The sequence below is a fragment of the Polypterus senegalus genome, chromosome 11 (assembly GCF_016835505.1).
Source record: "Polypterus senegalus isolate Bchr_013 chromosome 11, ASM1683550v1, whole genome shotgun sequence".
In the NCBI taxonomy this organism is placed as follows: domain Eukaryota; kingdom Metazoa; phylum Chordata; class Cladistia; order Polypteriformes; family Polypteridae; genus Polypterus; species Polypterus senegalus.
Genome location: NC_053164.1, coordinates 152,698,575 through 152,717,839, shown reverse-complemented (window position 1 = coordinate 152,717,839; position 19,265 = coordinate 152,698,575). Strand labels below are relative to the sequence as shown.

The 19,265-nt window shown below is 34.4% G+C and overlaps 2 protein-coding genes across 7 annotated transcripts in view; one reads left to right on the top strand and one right to left on the bottom strand.

The window, feature by feature from the left end:
- The window catches only part of LOC120539634 (protein FAM180A), a 115,884-nt gene extending 113,899 nt beyond the window's left edge, over positions 1 to 1,985 (top strand). For both annotated transcript variants that reach the window (XM_039769947.1, XM_039769946.1), the window contains one exon: positions 189 to 1,985. In XM_039769947.1, the coding sequence (XP_039625881.1) occupies positions 189 to 506 (318 nt within the window). In that variant the 3' untranslated portion in view covers positions 507 to 1,985. The remainder of the gene's footprint in view (positions 1 to 188) is intronic.
- Positions 1,986 to 6,532: 4,547 nt separating this feature from the next.
- zgc:110789 (Xan_ur_permease domain-containing protein) overlaps positions 6,533 to 19,265 on the bottom strand; it is a 185,044-nt gene continuing 172,311 nt past the window's right edge. For 3 of the 5 annotated variants that reach the window (XM_039769943.1, XM_039769944.1, XM_039769942.1), the window contains one exon: positions 17,236 to 17,764. In XM_039769943.1, the coding sequence (XP_039625877.1) occupies positions 17,493 to 17,764 (272 nt within the window). In that variant the 3' untranslated portion in view covers positions 17,236 to 17,492. Of the gene's footprint in view, positions 6,660 to 10,282; positions 10,354 to 17,100; positions 17,200 to 17,235; positions 17,765 to 19,265 lie in introns of those variants that run through there. The other 2 variants (XR_005635637.1, XR_005635636.1) reach the window with 2 other exon arrangements.

The window sequence follows — 19,265 nt, the reverse complement described above, 5'->3', positions numbered from 1 at the left end:
TATGAATGCAGGGTAATTCGGTCACACACCATATGCTTAGAGTTTTATAATTAGACATATATTGCCTATGTCTTGAATGCAAAACATTTCAATGCACAGAAAATGAGTATACAGTAATATTATATGGCATAATTACTGAATAAGATCATTTTATTTTATATTATATATATATTTTTTTTACTTTTTAGATTTTGCTCTCAGGTCTGGAAATTGAAAACAACAAACTGTCTGTCAAAGATGAGGAGCTGGCTTCTCTAAAGAAAACAGAAAAACTCAAAGCCATTTTTGAAGAAGTGCTTCCAAGAAATCTTCAGGATGTTCAACAGTTGACTTCTGGCCTTTCATATCTCAATGGGACTTTAAACAAAGATGATTTTGAAAGACTTATTCTAACACTAGTCTACACAGTGTACCAGGCAGTTCATGTCAAAGACCACTGGAAAGATGCTTGGGCAGAAGCATTTGTAGAACTCTACAATGCAATAAAGCAAGACATCATGCTTTAAAAATGAGAAATGCTGTATTTGCACATTTACACTAAGAAAGTATACTAGACATTTCTTATATTACCCAAATATAAGCATTTTCTGAAGCTAATTAGCCATTTATAGACTTGTAGGCATCAGGAACTATGCACAGACCAAAACTGGGCGAGATGCCATAAACTGTATTAGCCATAAGGTAACATTTGATGTGAAAACAAGTCAATGGTCTACTGTCATATATGCTGGATCATATATGTTGGATGTACATTATCCTGAATTCATGTTCATTTAGCTTATTAACACTTTACTACAACTGCAATTACATAAAATGTTACAATTTACGTTATTATGGTGCTGCAAAGCGATAACAATCATGACAGTAACAATCAATGTCTGTGGCTTCCCACTATCTGCAAGGCCTTTGTAATCTGAATTCATCTGGGGCCCACTCTTCTATCTCATTACCTATGAAAAACGTTTGCTCTGCTGCATTCACAAGCTATCTGTGTTTTTGGAGTGCATTCTCACTTCAGAGGATTGGTTGGATTTTTCCTAGAAATGCAAATTTAATATGTTACTTGCTCAGCAAAAACATGTGATTAAAGATTAACTGTATTTTTTTTTCAGAAAATAACATAAACTGAACAATACTAAATTTCTCTTACTTACGCTGCAAATGCAATTCAACCACACAAATGGCTTCCCGGCAAACCTGGTTATATTTTTGTATTTTGAATGTTCCATCTGAGAATTCAGTTGACTTTCTTTTCTCTGAAATGTCCAACTCAGGCTTCCAACTTCATAGGGTGATCACATAAAATTTTGACTTGGAAAATCATATTACCTGTCTGTCAACTGCATGCAAATGCAGCCCCCAACCTCACCCCTTACATGTCCAGTGTTTCTGATTTAACAGAGTGCAGCATGCTGACCCATGTCTAGCTTGCCCATTTTGATTTTGTTTTAGGTGTCAGCTGCAGCTTCTGATAATGGAATTTGAAGACGGTATACAGCACTTATATTACATTGCTGTGCAAATTTTCTTTTGTTCAAAGCAAATTGCATTTTAGAGCATTTACAATTATATATTTCATATCTGCATTGTTTACAAATTATTTTTTAATACTGGAATTTATAGAATTTTTCATTAGCTGTTATCTTACAGTTCTTTGTTGAAATTTCACTGTTGTTATTTGTAGTATTTTTTTTTTTTGCATTGACATTCTTTTAATTCCAAAAGTACTCTTCATATCATTTTTTATTTTTTTTTGATTTCTTTAAAATCTGGTAGGAAGCAACATACTTCAGCCATATGTCTCAAATTTTGCTACAGCAACAAAATGTGGCAGGGAAAGAGAAAACAGCAGAAGGCATTTTATCAGATTTCTCTAGCCATCAAACAAAAGTTTTAATTAAGTAAAACTAGGGGGGCTCTGCCCCCTGCTCGCTTTGCTCGCCAACCCCCAGGTTTGGTCCTATGGAAACACAATTTAAAGTGTTTTTTTCATGGGAATTGTTACACATGCATTATGTTCACTTTTTATTTTAAAACTTCAGTAAAAACAATATTTGGAATGAACTTTTCTTCAAGTTTGCATTGAATTTTGATTCCTTGTTTGGTCTTACAGTGTGATATTGCAACGTATAACTGGCCGTGAGTGAATATCTTTTCTTCGTGTCTTATAAATAAACTGACTTTTTCAAATTGTTGTCCTTGTGATTTGTTAATTGTCATTGCAAAAGCTATTCTCACAGGAAACTGTAAACGTTTTAATACGAATGGCATATCAAGATCTCCTTTTTGCCCGAACACTGTTTCAAGTTCATTCAATAAAAATAAGACTTTCTGATAAAACAATCTACTTACGAAATTGGGAATATCCAGAGCCGATGTAGCCGGAGGCATTGTTCTCAAGAAGCTGCAGATTTCTGACCATTGTGGATTGCATGTCATTGTAATAAATAAATCTGGCCAACTGATAGGTCTGGATATTGCCATTGCATCATGATATAACTGTTGCAATGCTATTGGACTACCTTGATATGATGATGGCAATATTATTGCTTTACCTATTTTGAATTTGTCTGAACTATTGATATTTGAATTTTGAATGTGATGAATGAGACCTTGCATATGTTCCATTCAAAGTTTAGCTTGATTTGATTTAATAAAGAAGAGATGATTAGCTTCGACTTTTACATATGCATTAATAATGTAATGTTGCGATACACATTGAGATGATAGAACTGGGAACGTATCGTTAATTTTGACCTGAAATACTGTGTGGGTGTTATGCGTTTTTCTGAATTTGTGTGCTTCATATTGTACGGCCACCCTGTTTCGCCGCCTGGGAAAAGCAAAGGAAAGAGTAAAGGGTCGGCGTGTGGCAATGTATTTGACATAAATGATGAATCATGCTTTGCCTTTGGATATACACGAATAACTACTCTGTCTCTGATATGTCCGTCTTTCGAAATTATTATCGCTGACAATTCGGCACATGTGGGTTTATTATAAATGCGACTGTGATCTGTGGTATTCATATAGAAATCGAAGAAAATTTCTTTGTCCGTGTTTTGCTGATACATTTTGTGTATAGTGTGATACTTTTGGACTTATGGATTTGTATCTATTATAGGCTGTATAATTTCTATTACTTCAGATCGTTTAACTCTTTCAATTCTATGTTGCATCGGTTCTCCATGATCATAATTATACACCTGACGAAATTGTGATTTTTTCAAAATTAAATTTATCATAGCTTTAATTTTTCCTGGAAAACAGATTCTCATAGCGTATGGTCCATTATTGTGAAAATCAGTGTTTTGTACATTAAATCATGCTAATGCGAAAAGATTATTTTAGACACATATATTTTGACCTACGGTGGGCTGGCCCCCTGCCCGGAGTTTGTTTACTGCCTTGCACCCTGTGTTGGCTGGGATTGGCTCCAGCAGAACCCCGTGACCCTGTAGTTAGGATATAGCAGGTTGGATAATGGATGGATGGATATATTTTGCCTGTAGTGTTTGTGGATTTCACTTTCAGCAAACAACAAAGCATTTAACTCTTGTGGAAACGCCTCTTCATTGGGAAGCAGCAGTACTTTTCCCTGATGGCAACATGAATTAGACGATCTACAAGCCTTACAATATCTACATACTCCCAACATATCATCTATGTCCATATATGCGATCACTTTTTGCTGTTCCGTTATTTCACCTAGTAATAATTTTCGTTTGTTTGCGCGAACGCGATCTGTACTCTTTTTTTTTTTTTTGGACACTTTAGAATTTTAGTACTGTCATAATTTTAACTTGCTCTGCATGCATATGGCGCCAACGTTTATGAACGTCTATATAAAGTTCTACTGTGTCTTTTACTCTTTGTCTTTTATTTCTGGCCCCGTTTGGACTTGCAAGGTTTTCAATTCCACTTTTTCTGGGCTGATTATTATTTTCCTTTCCTAGGTCACCGTCTCACGGGAACATGCTTCCAATGAATGTCAGTATGATGTGACTTGACCGTGTCACGGAAAGTGAAAGTGTATCTGCGTCTCTGAAGTGTCTCACTGTCTCTTTTCAGAAGATCACATCTCGTCGCAAGATTTTTTTTTGTAATAGATAAGATAACATTTAAAATGGATATGAAAAAGAAAAAGCAAATAATAGTAATGCAGGAATTCAGTTGATATTTTTTCTAAGCCAAGTTTAGTTTTAGGACTTTCTGGGATTTGATCAATTCAAGAGATTTACAATAAGCACTTTCTGAAAATAAAAGAATTAAATGGGAGTTTACGTTTTAACTGTTCACACTGGTAGATGATATATTTACAGTATAATAAAAGCAAGTGCTAAAAACAAGAAAATTTGATAACCAGAGATCTGGGTAAACCAACTGGTAATTTTAATGCAGAAAGTCAAAAGGAAGGTGCAATATGATAAAAGATGTTGAAATGTTTCCAGCTCTGTCTTGCAAAGTGTACAACTGATGTCCAGATTTTGAAAAGATTTGACTAGGAAATGTTAAAAGGGTAAGCCCTAAGTAATATTTTATAATGGATCTCTGAGGCTTTGGTAGGAAATTTCTTCCAGTTAATTCCACTCCTAAAGATAGTTCTCCAAGAAAAGAGAGCTTTTGGTTGATTGTTTTTTTTTTGTTTGTTTGTTTTTTTAATGGGATATTCTTGATTAATTGCGTTGCAAACTTCGGGAGATTGTGGCACTGTGATGGGACAAATTTTATGCTTGCTATGAATGGCTGATATCATTCCAGCTTAGCCAGACTTGTACTCTTTGACTTTTCTGAAGGCACATTTTGAAATGTGTGTATGAATACATTTTTTTGTTTTTAAATCCAATCTTCTGTGTTTTATTGTTTTTAAAGCTTTTATTTTTTTCTTCATTGATGTTTACTTTTTTGTTGACCAGAGGATGCATTGTAGCTAAGATGAAAAAAAGCAGCCTGACCTCAGTCAACTAGCAGCATCTTGGAAATCCATGAGTGGCTGGAAACCACCTTATTAGAGCAAACTGAAAAACAGTCTCTTCAGAAGAGAATATCGGCTACCTGTTTGTGCTAGTATAGAAAGTAGCAAAGAGAAAGAAGTATGCCAATATAACAGCTAATAGAATCAAAAAAAAAGTAAGTCTAAATAATAATAATTCATCATTTTAAAATACCCCAAATAAATACCAGTAAGTAAGGGAAGTAAAAATAGAATTTTTAGTTGTAATTAGTTGATGTTTTCAACTTATTATGACTGAGTGCAACCGAGATGGGCCTTTATTTTTAGATTAACTGAAACCACATTCCACATGTCGAAATAAGGGTTAGGACCCAGCATTCATGACATAATAAAGTGCACAGTGTTTTGGTAGGGTGAATGTGTAAACGCTAAACTGTTAAACTTAACTTCAGAAAAACTGGATGTATTTACTACATTTGCTAACACCTAGAAATATGAATTGACTTTCTAATATTAAACCTTGGAGATTATAGTCAAACCAAAAGACCTCATTATATTCACAGCTGGCTTTCTCCATGTCATTCTTTTGACTTAGTTGGTATAATCTGATAATCTATAAATGTGTGTCACTTCTATCTAAAGTTTAATTATACCAAAATTGCTTAAATGTCAGTTATTTAAAACATTTAATGAGAAAGAAAGCATGTGATGCACAACACTGAATGAATGAATACTGAAAATGTGTTTATTATTTAAGAAGTTTTGGTTGTAACACATTTAATTAAATCCCAAAACTTCTAGGATAGACTCCAAGTGCATGTGGCCACATAATAAGAAAATCAAGCCTTTAGAAAATGGACAATCAAACACTGCATATGTTCACCTGCATATTTAAAATTATTAGATGCATGTTCAGAACAATATTGAACTTAAAATAAATAAAATTAGTGTCTTATCATATTTTCTGTGACTTTTCATTTTCCTAAAATTCTGTTGAAGATCTACAGTAGATGACAACGATCAGCAAAAATATTTATGACTTCGTCAGTGACACTTCGTTGAATTTAAGGCACAGGTTTGACTGAAGCCCTCTGTCCTTTGGTTAAGATATTGTAATGTGGACCTGACAATTTGATTTTAGGTACCACCCAGTTGAAAACTAATTTAATTTCAAATCAAATCAACTTTTATTGGTCACATACAATACAATATGTAGTAAAATGCTTAGTTGCTAAACGCCAATCACTACGCATTTAAGAAGAATAGTCATCATTTAGTCATTTTCCAGCCGTCTTAGTCTTGAACAGGCTCACATGGGTCTGCCTATCCTAGCCTAGCTCAGGATGCAAGGCAGGAAAAAGGCGTCAGTCCGTCACAGATTTAAGAAGAATATTGAAGGATAATATAAATAATAGATGATTTTATAAAAATCAACAAAATCATTAACATAATTTTAATTGAATTTTGATTTATTTATTTATTGATTCTTTAGAGTTTCCTTGCATATCTCATCACTTGTTTTCCTGCCAATCCTCATGAGTCTTTTAGTCTGTGCTGGGCATTACCATACTATTGTACTGGCACCAAGATGTTTGCTGTCACAGATTCCCTTTGATATTTTCTGCTGGTCTTGCAGTAATCGTGATGGTTTGCATTAACTTGTTTGAAGCTGATTTTTTTTCCTGTCATGGCTCTAGCCTTTTTTCTGTAGAGGAAACACAACTTATGTGAAAGATATCAAATATGCTTTTATTTATTCAAATTGTGGAAAACCTATAACTACCAAAGGTATACACAATCTATATTTAATTATTTGGAAGTGCATTTACCATTCAAAGCAACTGTTACATGCTTTTGTAAATTCACACTTTAAAGTTTTTTCTACCTGTTCGATCAAGAGATGTCAGAGGGATCAATGCCTGGATATTCTCCCCAGATGACATTGCTCTCACTCATGCTCGGGAACATCTCACCAACAATGTCATTGTTGTTTTTTTGTGACAACTCAAAATCTCATGTAACATTACAGACTCCATCAACAAAGCGAAACTGGCTACGATTTCTTTCAAAAAGAGTGACACACAGTATTTGCTGGAGCTGTAAGGAAAGATCCAGAACTCTGTTCATCTTGCAGTCTGTGCTACCATCTAGTGTAAAAACTATGCAATGCATTCTTGGCAACTTTTCTCGACATTTAGTTTTATCGCTAATTCTTGATGCCACCCAGCTTTTGTTTTCACCCCCCATTAAAAGAGTTTTAGCAACGTTTCATTTCATCTCATCATAAAAATGTTTTGCTTCATGTACGCAGTAAAACAATTTGATATTTCTTCAGCTTAATAATTGACTTCTAAAGTACTACTTAGGTTAACATTACTTGATTTTCAGGTAATTTATACATACTGTATATACACACGTATAAGTCGGGTCTTGATACCCGAAAAATCGATCATACAAATTATGCTCCCGTTCAAAAATATGACACTTAAAATTTTTTTACATCTTCTTCCCTCCTCCAATTTTGCACCAGTTCTCAGTTCGAAGTTTCTTGCAGCAGCGCAGTTACCAATTTCTTTTGCCACTTCAACAACTTTTAATGTAAAACCAGCTTCATATTTTCTTCTGATCGAATGCTCCATCCTAGATAAGGGATGCTCTTACAATAAAGGTGTATGAGGGTGTGAGATACAAAAAACACAAATCAGTGCAAATGTTGCTTTGGAATAGTTCAGATATTACCGTGTGGTCAAGTAGGCACAGTAGAGAGAGCAAGAGAGAGCTTTGGAGCACACGCTGATACAGTGCATTGCCGCACCAACATAGAAAAAAAGGCAGTGTGCTCCATGATTATCTGTCTCAGGTGGGTGTTAGTATATCATAATCTCTTGGACCAATAGCATGAGTTTTCCACATTTGACTTATATGACCGACATTATAAAATACCAGAAATTATACGTTAAAATCAACTCCCAACTTATCAGAGGGAGAACTTATCCCCGAGTATATACGGTACATAAAAGATGCTTATTTTTTCCCTCCACAGTCATACTATTTTGGCACACATTTTAATTTTATAATAAGAGGCCTACTAACATCATATATATTTTTCCAGCATGTATGGCTACTAGGTTAGCAAACAGTGATTTGGACATATTTTGGGTGCTGTGGTTAGCTTTAATGCTGTTCTTAGATGCACAATGATAATTCGTGTCTTTGATTTTTTAGTGCTGCCTTGTATGTAATTTTCCTAAATTTGTTTTTAAAAGTACAACTATGGATTCCTTATATACAATATATATGTATTTAATATATGTAATACAGTATGTATAAAATATATGTAATATATGTATTTCAGTGTTATTTTACTTTGCTCCCCACTGATTTACTTTACCCATAAAGTTCATCCTTACAAATTCTGAATAAAAATATTCAAAACTCAGACTGAAAAAGTTTTTTTTGTTTTTTTTATTTTGTTTTTTTAAGCATCTTATGCTTTCATTTATTCTTCTTTTGCCTTTAATCCCCGATGAGCTCAATAAACTGTTTTGTATTGCTATAAACCTTTCTCTCTGCTTCTTTCCTAATTACTTAAAGAGATTTTCTCTGGCAGCTTGACTGCATAGAAAAGCAGTGGCTGGATTTAGCCAATCCTTAAAAGAGAAAACGAAAATGGAAGCATTAACGCTAAGCAATTATTTTCTAAATTAATTATCTTTTGTTTTAAAATATGAAAAAATAGTGTTTCTGTGCATTTATTACTTGGTTTTTGCTAAATATTTCAATTATATCAGTCAAAACCAGTTGCAAAAGGAAGCATATTGTGTATGAATACAGTAACTGATATGTGTACACTTTTTTGCCCTCTCTTTACTGGTTCAAATCCCGTAAATGGCAAAAGTGATTCTACTTCATTGGGCCCTTACGCAAGACCATTAACCTGCAATTGCTCTGTCCTGGATATGATGCTAATCTGCATCCAACCCTGCATGTAGGCCCTCCAACCTGCAGGGAAAAACCTGGGGGTTGGTGGCAGAATTGGCACTCCAGCCTACATAAAAAACCTCACACTTGTTCTATTCCATCTGAACTAGTGTGGTGCTGAGGTGTCACCCGTTGCATGGCTGCACTTGGGTCCAAATCTGGGATCCTGAGTTGGTTTGTCATGTTGTGGGTGCGGCAATGCGCTGTATCAGTATGTGCTCCTAACCTAACTTTACCCACTCTAACCTCGGCTGAGACTTTCATTTGGTTAAATATCTATGAAGATCATAAGCTTGACATATGGGGATGTTTTGAACACTGGAGCTATAATGTTAGCAAAATAGTATTCCTGCTAGAGCCATTGTTGAGAAACAAGTCTGACATGTGGGGCCAACCAAATTGTGATGTCAATGGAAACATCAAGATCTAAACCAAGATGCTAATCTAAAAGTGTTACTGTACGCTACTGGTGAAGCCAGGTTTGGGGCCAGGGCAAGTGAACGGGCTAACTTGATGTTTGGGGATGGCTAAACCAATTGCCACTCTTGTTAAAATTTGCAGCCTTATGAAATCTGAAAAGAAATATATTCCTTTTAAGGTACTGTAGGTTATATTGAATATAATTTCAGTTTCTAACAGAAGTGACCCTAAATGTTTCCTTTATGCTTGAAAAAAATTCTTGCAATGCAAACTATATATAAGTTAAACAGCTAAATATTCCCTACTTGCCATCATTTTACATTTACATTTACACATTTTTCTGTCAATTATATTTTAAGTTCATTTTCAAGAACTTTTTCAAAAGAGGGTAATGCAGTGGCTAAATGCTTAGCACTGCTGCTTTACAGATCCAACAACCTCAGTCTCAGTACTACCTGATTGTTGTCTGTGTGAAGTTTGCATGTTCTCTCTGTGGATTTCCCCTCTGTATCTTCAGAGATGTGCAGGATTGGTTAAACAGTGACCCAGAATTTTCCCTGTGTGGATGGACATATGATTGGACCCTTAGGTGGACTGGCATCCTTTCCAGAGTTTGTTACTGCCTTGTGCCTTGTTTGGCTGGGATAAGTTCTGGTCCTCTGTAATCTAGAACCAGATTAAGTGGTTAAAATGAAAGAAAATATGAATAAATGTATCCCCAGTATTTTCTTATTTCTGAACAACAGAAAAATGAAATCACTTATGAGAAGATCTTGAAATAATTTTTATACAATATTTCTGTAGTTATTTTGAAGCTGATTATTGTTAGTGTAAAGGAGAAGGCTGAAGAATGCTAATGTAAAAACTGAAATCTAGGAAATCACCCTCATCTGTAGATGCATGGTGTATTTGTCTTGTTTACTTTTGGTGAGGCTGTATCACAAAGTTACATAGTTCAGGCAACAGAGGCAGGTAGTCTTGTAATCATCAGTACATTGCTGAGAAAAAAATAAAAAGAGTTAGTACATCATTTAGGTTTAGACATGATTTTGAGTGAGAAAAAATTGAGAATCAAAACCACTATGATTTTGGGTTGGTTCTGTTGAAACTCTATCCAATGTATTTTATTGATTTAAGATAACAATTACATTTTAGGCTGTAAAAATCCTACCCAATCCAAGTAAATCTCATATGTGTTAGAAAAATCTCAATTACATCAAAATAATAGGCTTTAGGATGCACACAAGAAGCCTCATTTATTAAAGAAGAGTGCAAACAAATTTTGTATTAAAATCTATCAATTTTTTCATACATTAGAATCAATGTATAATGTCATTTATAAAACTAGAAAGTGAAAAAGTTTTTATACAGTATGACTGAAAATTGAAAAGCATGCATATGAGCTTTTCTTCATGGATGTGCAATGGTAAACTGCTCCTTGCTCGCTTTAAAGTGGGATGACTTATTCATGATGGTATGATATTTGTACAAAAGCAATGACAATTAAGAATGCAAAGAGAAAAAGTTCAACTAACATCACATATGAAAACCTTAAAACCTAAGGACTAAGTGGAGAGCCAAAATGATCATCCATTAACATATTGATATTGTTCAGCAGAAGGGCGACACAGAAAGGCTATTTAGACCATGGTACAGAAGAACTGTTTCATTTTAATTTACTAAAACAAAAAAAAATTGCAATATGGTGATTTTGCTGTGGAATGTAACAAAGTAAAATATAGTATTACTGGGTGTAGCATTGCCATAAATCAACTAATTTATGGGCCAAAATCTTTGAAGAGATGCAAGTGATGGCTGCACTTATTTTCCTAGAGACCTTTCCCAAAAGCACATTTTGCAGTTATAAGGACTGGTTAGAATTTTTCTCTCTTTGTAATGAGTTGCTCATGAGTTGTTATTGCCTTTAGAGACCAATACTTATGGACTTCTACTAGCAGCTGCACCCGACCCTTGAGAGTTCTACCACAAACAGATACAATTCAGAGGTCATTTAAACAGAAGGGCTTTCCAAACATGCTACAATACAAACACCTTCAGTGAGCAAACAAATGTGTAAACAGGAAACACTAACAACTAACATTGTTTAAATTATCTGCCGTTTCACATGTCTTTTTAAGTATGGGTTATTCTTGGTATTATATAGTATTATATCCTACTAGACAGAAATATTTAAGTATGTTCTTCAGGCAGAGAAAATATTCTTGTTCACAAATATACAAATTTAGAACAATTTGTAATTTATAAAACAGCCATGAGTTAGAAAAATGAATTTGTGAGTATGAGTATATAATGTCAAAAAATGTAAAGCTTTCAGCAGCATCCAATCTAATATAAATGGCAGTGTGGTCTGGCTCCCTGTTTAGAGTTTGCACTCTGTATTTCTACCTTCTGTTCAGACACCCCAGCTTTTCTCCTATACTGTAATTTTGATCCCCACTCTTGACATACTGGTCTGGTTGGTCGGGATCATTAGAGCTATGATGTCAGTAATATTGTTAGTTAATCTGTGACTCAATACTGCTAAGATGAGCTTTGTTCACCTGTACCTGAAATATAAGATACAGTACATGGCTTTAGGCCATGGATGGTTATATACTTTTCAGACAGAAATTCTAATAAATAGGAATGCATAAATTGAGGATATCTGAAGAATTTATACAGTGACCGTGGCACTCTTATAAATATAACAGCTTCCTTTACATCATTCTCTCATTCCATAAAACAAATGTTGTTATATGCTACTAATTCACATTGATACAAGAAAACAATGTACACCTTCTATATCTGGCAATTCTTCTTTTGATTCAATTAGGTGTTATATAGTTCTGCTTTGTTCTGTTTATAAGCCCTGGCACTGAAGCAATTTACAAATACAGTATAGTTTAATTAAGATGAAAAAATGACATGCTATAGTACACATAAAAAAACAATGATCCCAAACAAGCATTCTTTTCATGTGATCTGAAGTTATGTCAGATTTTGATCGTTAACATCTTTAAGAAGCTGAGTTTTTTGTATTAAGTATTGTTTTGATCAAGAACTTGTCTTCTCTACCAACTTGTTTTTTCAGTTAATATAAAAGTAAAACCAGCTTGTTCAAGCTACACTGGGAACTTCAGTTAAAGCTCTACACTGACAAAGCTTGTGTTTCATCTCAGAAATACATTTGTGCCTCCTAGCCTAACTGATTTTTCAAAAACAGATTTTCTGCTGAAAGATATTTCTTTACTTGACACCAATAGTGCAGCAGCACTCAAGCAGAACACCACGCTGTTAAAACACTTGGGATGACTTGTCTCTTGCTACTGGAATGATTTATCAAGGCATTTCTGGTTTTTCTGTCGTTTTTTGAAGTCCCCCTTAGTAAGATAATATATTCATGTTTCTAATTGCTCTCTTTTGATTTTTAAAACTGTGCTGGATTCCATTTAAAAGGGTTTATTTTTATATATTTCTCAGAGATCACTAGAAAAATAAGAACATATCATTTAATAAAACATTACACATAGAACCACAAAAACTTCTGTAACAAAAATAATGTATGTAAATTGTAATGGAAAAGTATACTATATTTAAGTATGAGAAGCCTAGGACAGATTTCAATACAGATGTTAAAACCAAAAAAGGTAGGTGTATACATTTTATATAGCATATTACTTGTGAAAGAGGAAGGGGGATGTTCTCATAGTGATCTTCCCCACCCAGATTAACAATATAGAGACAAACAATATTTAAAAAGGGATATTCTACTTTTAAAACACACCATGAACAGATAAACAGCAAAAGAACACCGAATTGCAAAAGACAAGAAAAGCCTGCAGCTTCTCTGGAGTTTTTTTTGCAGGTTTTGATTTTCATACCTTCATACCCAACTGAAAATAATATAAGGCACTTCTTTCTCTCCCCTCTTCTCTACACCATTCGCTATTTCTAAAGCCTTGCCTGTGTTTTGCTCCTCACAGATACTATGCGCCAAGTCACCTCTATCTTTCTAGAACCACTTGCCGAAGACAGCCTTAAAAACACTTCAGATGCCCATTTCAATTCAGTCTGGAGTTGTTTCCAAGATCAATGAATAGTTGATTAAGTCTTAAGGACAACAATTCACAGTGCTTTCTGGCAGGCAATGTGACAAAGCACCCCTGAGGCTTCTGTAGACCATCAAGGGCCAAGTCTTTTGGGCAGATTTAAGGCTACTTTACTTTAAAGGGCAACATGGTTCTACTTTTTACATTAGTTACCCATATGCTGCCAAATGAAAGGCTGGAGAATAATCATTGGCCTCCACAAGTCCTCTGAAGACCCTAACTCTGAAAGGTTACCACAGTTCCATTTCAGACAATGAACTATGTGCTACTCTTTTCAACCCTTCATAGTATCATCTTTCCCCCCCAGAGTCAAGAGCCTGGAGTCACCTTATATCTAGTGCAATGCAACTTGGGAACAAGCAATAGTCAACAAACCAAAAGAAGTCATCAGAATTTAACATCAAAGTCTAAACTTAAAACCAATGTCCTCAAATGAACATACCTTATTTGATAACAAAATCACCATCTTGGGGAGAAAAAGACTACATAATATGTCATAAGGACTAGTAATGAAAACAATATGGCCATGTAAAGATCGACACAAAATGGCAGAAATTACAATAAAACATAAAGTGAAATGGCATTGCAAGAAAATCAATGAAATATATTAACAATTACAAAATTATACATTCAAAAATCCTTTAAATTGGGCTTCTTTGTGTTCTTTCATTTTTTTTCTCACATATCAACCTGTTCATTGTCATCCTTTCACTGAAGAAGAAGCCCTGTGGTAGATTGGTATACCAGATCTTGGACTGGCATCAACAGTTGGTTTCTATTTGTGCACAATGCTGCTCGGACTGGCATCCTATGGACCCTATTGGATTAAGCAGGTTTGAAAACAGAATGAATTACCTATAATTAATGTTCCTCTATTTTTTATTGTGAAAATTTAAACAATAAACCCTGTTCAGGTTTTTGTTAAGAATGCTTTAACAGTTTGTGCATACTATAGAACACACCCTCCAGTAAAATATTCTGCCTGAATGTGACAATGGACAGCTTCTGCCTCAAAAGAAAAAGACAATGAATGACACATCAGACCACAACTTACTTCTACCTGTAGGTTAAAAAAGAAATAACTTTGAAAATAAACTCATCTATTTCTGGTATGTACAGAAATCATCTACTAAATGATGTTTTGTCCACACAGTTTTCTTGGACAGAAAATTGTTTCTTACCGCAGTTGATAAATACCTGTGCCAAAGATTTTGACACCCGTATTCACATTAGCTTGCTAACCTGGCTTGTAGCAGCTATTTTTCAACCTGTGCAATGTGAATGTTTTCAGTTGGAAAAATAATAATTTGATAGAAAGCCAGTTTATTTTGTAACGTCAGAAACGTAGATGCGTGGTGGTGTGATTTTTGTTTGCTTATTGAATGCCATTCCTTTTCCTACACACTTTAGGAAACATTTCACATGATCACATACTGCAGAATGTGAAGAGTGCAAAGCAAAAAAGGTTTTCAGCCAGTAATGGATTGTATGCCTTAGTGTCTTTATTTTTCTTAAATGAGTTCCTCCGCAATAGTACACTTTACTAATATTATATTTTAAAGTTGAATCAGAGATACTTATTACCCTATCATAGATTGACTAGATGTCTAAGGTTAAAAATAAAAAATAATGAGCCAGGCTTTAACCTAGAAAATAGGCCATCCTGAATAAATGAAAAAACAACCATCTATAGAATACTGTAAAGAGCACAAGGGAGCCTGTGTTCATATTATTTATGTTTTTTCCTTGATTTAAAAATGTTCAGTGTTTCAACATCATATTATATTTAACTTAGTTTTTTTGCATTCCGGACTGTGAAAATTTAATTTTAAAATGGGTTTACTAGTCACTTGTTTCACATAATAATCTTTATTATATTATTAACTGACACCTCATCAGTGCAATGAAGTATCTCAGTTTCTCTGGTCAATCATATGTATGCATTTGGAAAAATGAGAAACATGTACAGCTGTTACAGCAAAAAGTAAAGACCTGTACCATATATTTACAAGCTTTAACACATCTTGAGCCTTTGCAATAAATTTTTAATATGCTGATCATTTTCATCCATGATCAAACTTCCTTAATCTAATCTAGAATTGCAGGTCCAAGGACAGACCATAGCAGCACTGAGTGCAGTTCAGCACAGAGCACAATCACATACAAACTAGGGTAGTCTAAAAAAAACCTAACAAATTCAAGTTCTCTCAAAGGCTAGTTTACTTCATCATATTTATAGCAAATACAGAAAATGTTTAAACAACATTTAGAGACCATTCCATTTGTAAGTTTTTAATTCAATTGAACTGAACAGCAGACAACTGTCCCACACTTGTAGGTCTGCAACTTTAGCACTGTCTATGAAGAATTAGGAAAATTCTTGTAATGGATTGCAACCAACCAAAGAATACTCTATTTGTGTTTATTGTCCTTTGTCAGTTTGTCATTTTTTTGATAAAACTTACTCCTCTTTCTACTGTGTCATTTACTAACATTCATTATGTGTGCCAACAATTCACAAAAAACATTGGAAGGCTGGATCATCTGTCCACTGTTCTGACGATTTCTTGAGAAATGACTGAGACCTTTCTTTGCCTTTTTCCATAAGGGCATTGAAGAAGGATGTTGTTCTTTCTGTCACCAGATCCTCTAGCTTTAGCTGTTCAGATTCTTATGTCAGCTTAAGGTGTCAAGGAATGTCCGGTAATATTGTCTGATGCAGTCTTTGCACCATCTTTGCCTCCGTTTGTGCTAATACTCTGTCATCAAAAATGGCTAAAATAGAAACTCATACTTACGACTAGAATGTTCCTGAAACTCCTACTTAATACTTGAATTTTCTGGGAATTCAAGCTTAGCAGTAGAATGTTTTCTGTTTCATTTTTTTAATTGTTTATTAATCATTTAGCCAATAAGGAACCCCGTGCAAGAGCATGTACATAGTAACAATACAAATAAAATGTTCAGAATGGAGTGAACTTCGAATGTTTCACAATCAGGCTGAAATTACTAAATCCCTAATAAACAAAAATACGCAATATGAAGAAATATTTCCACAACATCAACTCCTTGCACTGGTTTCTTGATCATCCTAATTTATACTTACAGTCACTTCGAGGATACCAGTTAAACCACCAAAATTTTTTAGGATGTGGGGAAGAAGAAGGCATTTGAACTAATGAAGAATGTGCAAAATAAAGTCAGTCAGTCATTTTATAAGCCAACTAGCTCTGAACAGGGCTGTAGAGGTTTGTTGGAGCCTATCCCAGCTAGCAAAGGGTGCAAGGCAGGAACAAACCTTGGACAGGGTGCCAGTCCACCATAGGGTTAGCACACACACACCCCAGTCAAATACTAGGGCCAATTTAGGGTCTCCACCTAAACTGCATGTCTTTGGATTGTGGAAGGAAACCAAAGTACCCAGAGGAACCCCACAAAGACACAGAGAGAACATGCAAACTCCATGCAGGGAGGACTGGGACTCAAACCCTGGTCTCCTTACTGTGAGGCAATAATGCTACCACTGCGCCAGTCTGCACTTAATATATCTCTTTAAACCATTTGCATTTGCAATTTTGCAATGTTATTAACATTTAGTATTTTAAAATACCACTTAATCTTCTGTCCATTACTCACAATGTCATCTTCTTTAGGCTGCAGCTGGGCCTTTAGTAGAAATACCTTTGCCAAACCAACTCCAAAAACTGGAGGAAAGTCATCTTTCAGAGTCTAGAGCTGAAAAAAAGTAAAGTATACTGTATATTTAGGTTATTTTCATTTCTTCCTCTTCCATATTTCTTGGATTTTTTAGGACATTTAAAATAATATTGTATTTTCTGAGTGCTGTCCTGTCCTGTTTTTGCTCATGTCATAAGGCTCTAGCCTCCCTGCAAGATGAATTGGATTAAATAGGCAAGATAATGGATTGTTTCCTTCTTTAATTGTTCAACCGTTTAATGTGACCATTAAAAAAAGAATACATATTTTCTGTATAGTCTAGAACATAACTGATAACAGCACTATATCATTTAGAGTGGTGTGTCATGAACAGATTGTGCCAGGTTTACTTTTTTGTTTATGTCATTTTCTTTAACAGTTTCCAGTATGTCAGCTTGATCCTTTTTTGAATTGCCATGGTTGCTTTTGGGACAAAATGGAATAAACCGAATCCATGAAGCAAAACATGGTTGAGACCCAATGTGAAAGGGAAAGTCATAAACCTCTGATGGTACCAAAATTTCATCTAAATCATCTTTGTGGATCTGCTTCCAAGTTAAGATTCCCCGTTCTTGTGCTGAACCTAAAAGAAACACATTAGGAAGATTTCACAGATAGAAAATTAAATTCATGTCATGATAATCACCTCTAAACAGTATACAGTTATCTCACAGAGGTCAGTTGTTAGAAGTTATTTTGTGCAGAAATACAGTCATACAATGTTTAGTGATAGTGCATTGAATTGAATGATCATTATTTTGATATTGCACAATACAGAAACTTTTAATAACTGCACTTTTGAAAATCAAATCACAAAGGTGGTTGCAATTGGTCATCATAAAATCACATGAGTATGAATGAGTCTAGGTGTATATGACAGCTTGCTCTGTAATACAGTGACATCCATATATAAATTAAAGTTTCATGTGATAATAATACACTCGTGAAATATTTTAAACTACAGTATGTCATAGTATAAGTGAAATGAAACAGTTGTTTTTCACTTAAATATTATTGGATGCTATTAAAGATGAATAAAGGTCTGACATTATTTCCTTAATTTTTACATTTAAATCAGCAAAATCTACAGTTTTAATGAGGGCATGTAGACTTTTGATATACACTCTACATAAAATATATTTAGAGTTATCGAGACAATATATCAAAAAAATAAATATTTATGCTTTTTGGAAAAATTAATTAATTTCATTAAAATGGCAGTAACTTGTTTCAAAATATGATGCTGTATATTGTACGATATAACATATTTTATATGAATAAAAATCACTGTTTTTAATTTCTGATGAAAGATTTCTCATACTGTGATACTATGACATCCAAGAGTTGACTGCAGTAAATATCACACTTTTCAGAATTTATCCACTTAAAGTTTTTTTGATTTCTTACTGTGAAATTTGTGGAGTTTCATAAAAATTATTATTTTCTAAAGTGATATGTGACTATCAAAAAACAAACACAAGTCAGTCAGTGTTGATTTTCTGCCCCCTCTACTGACAGGAAAATTATTTTGCAATTAGTAATCTCTGGTAGTGAATTCGGTAGTTGGTGTCTGTACCATGAGAAGTCATAGATAGCTTAAGCCACAGTAGCAACTAGCATCTGTAACAGCTCTATTTAAGCTGTAATTTAAGATGAATAATAACTAGCTTGCAAGAACTGGCAAAACCAAATGTGATGCTGGTAACAGACGTTTATATTACTCAAAGTCTCTTTAAAAACTATTTTCATGGCATGCTACACTTGACATTAGAATCAGTGGCCTAAGAAGAGCCAGATGTTAGCATTATTTCATAAACACTATGTATTCTAGCTAGATTCTAGCTATGCCAGATGACTAATGGGCACATCCCATAAATTGCATGTAAGCTCTCATATGGCAGAACTTAACTGGCAAGTTTGAATAGCATTGCTCATCAGCCTGGAAGTTATCAAGTTAAATATAAATGGTGGTAAAACGCAATACAATGATCAAAGAAAGTCCAGCATTTGGCGAATGGCCCCGTAATGAGTAATAGTCAAATCAGCTGACAGTTTGCTCAAAATAAAATTCTGAGCTTGGAATC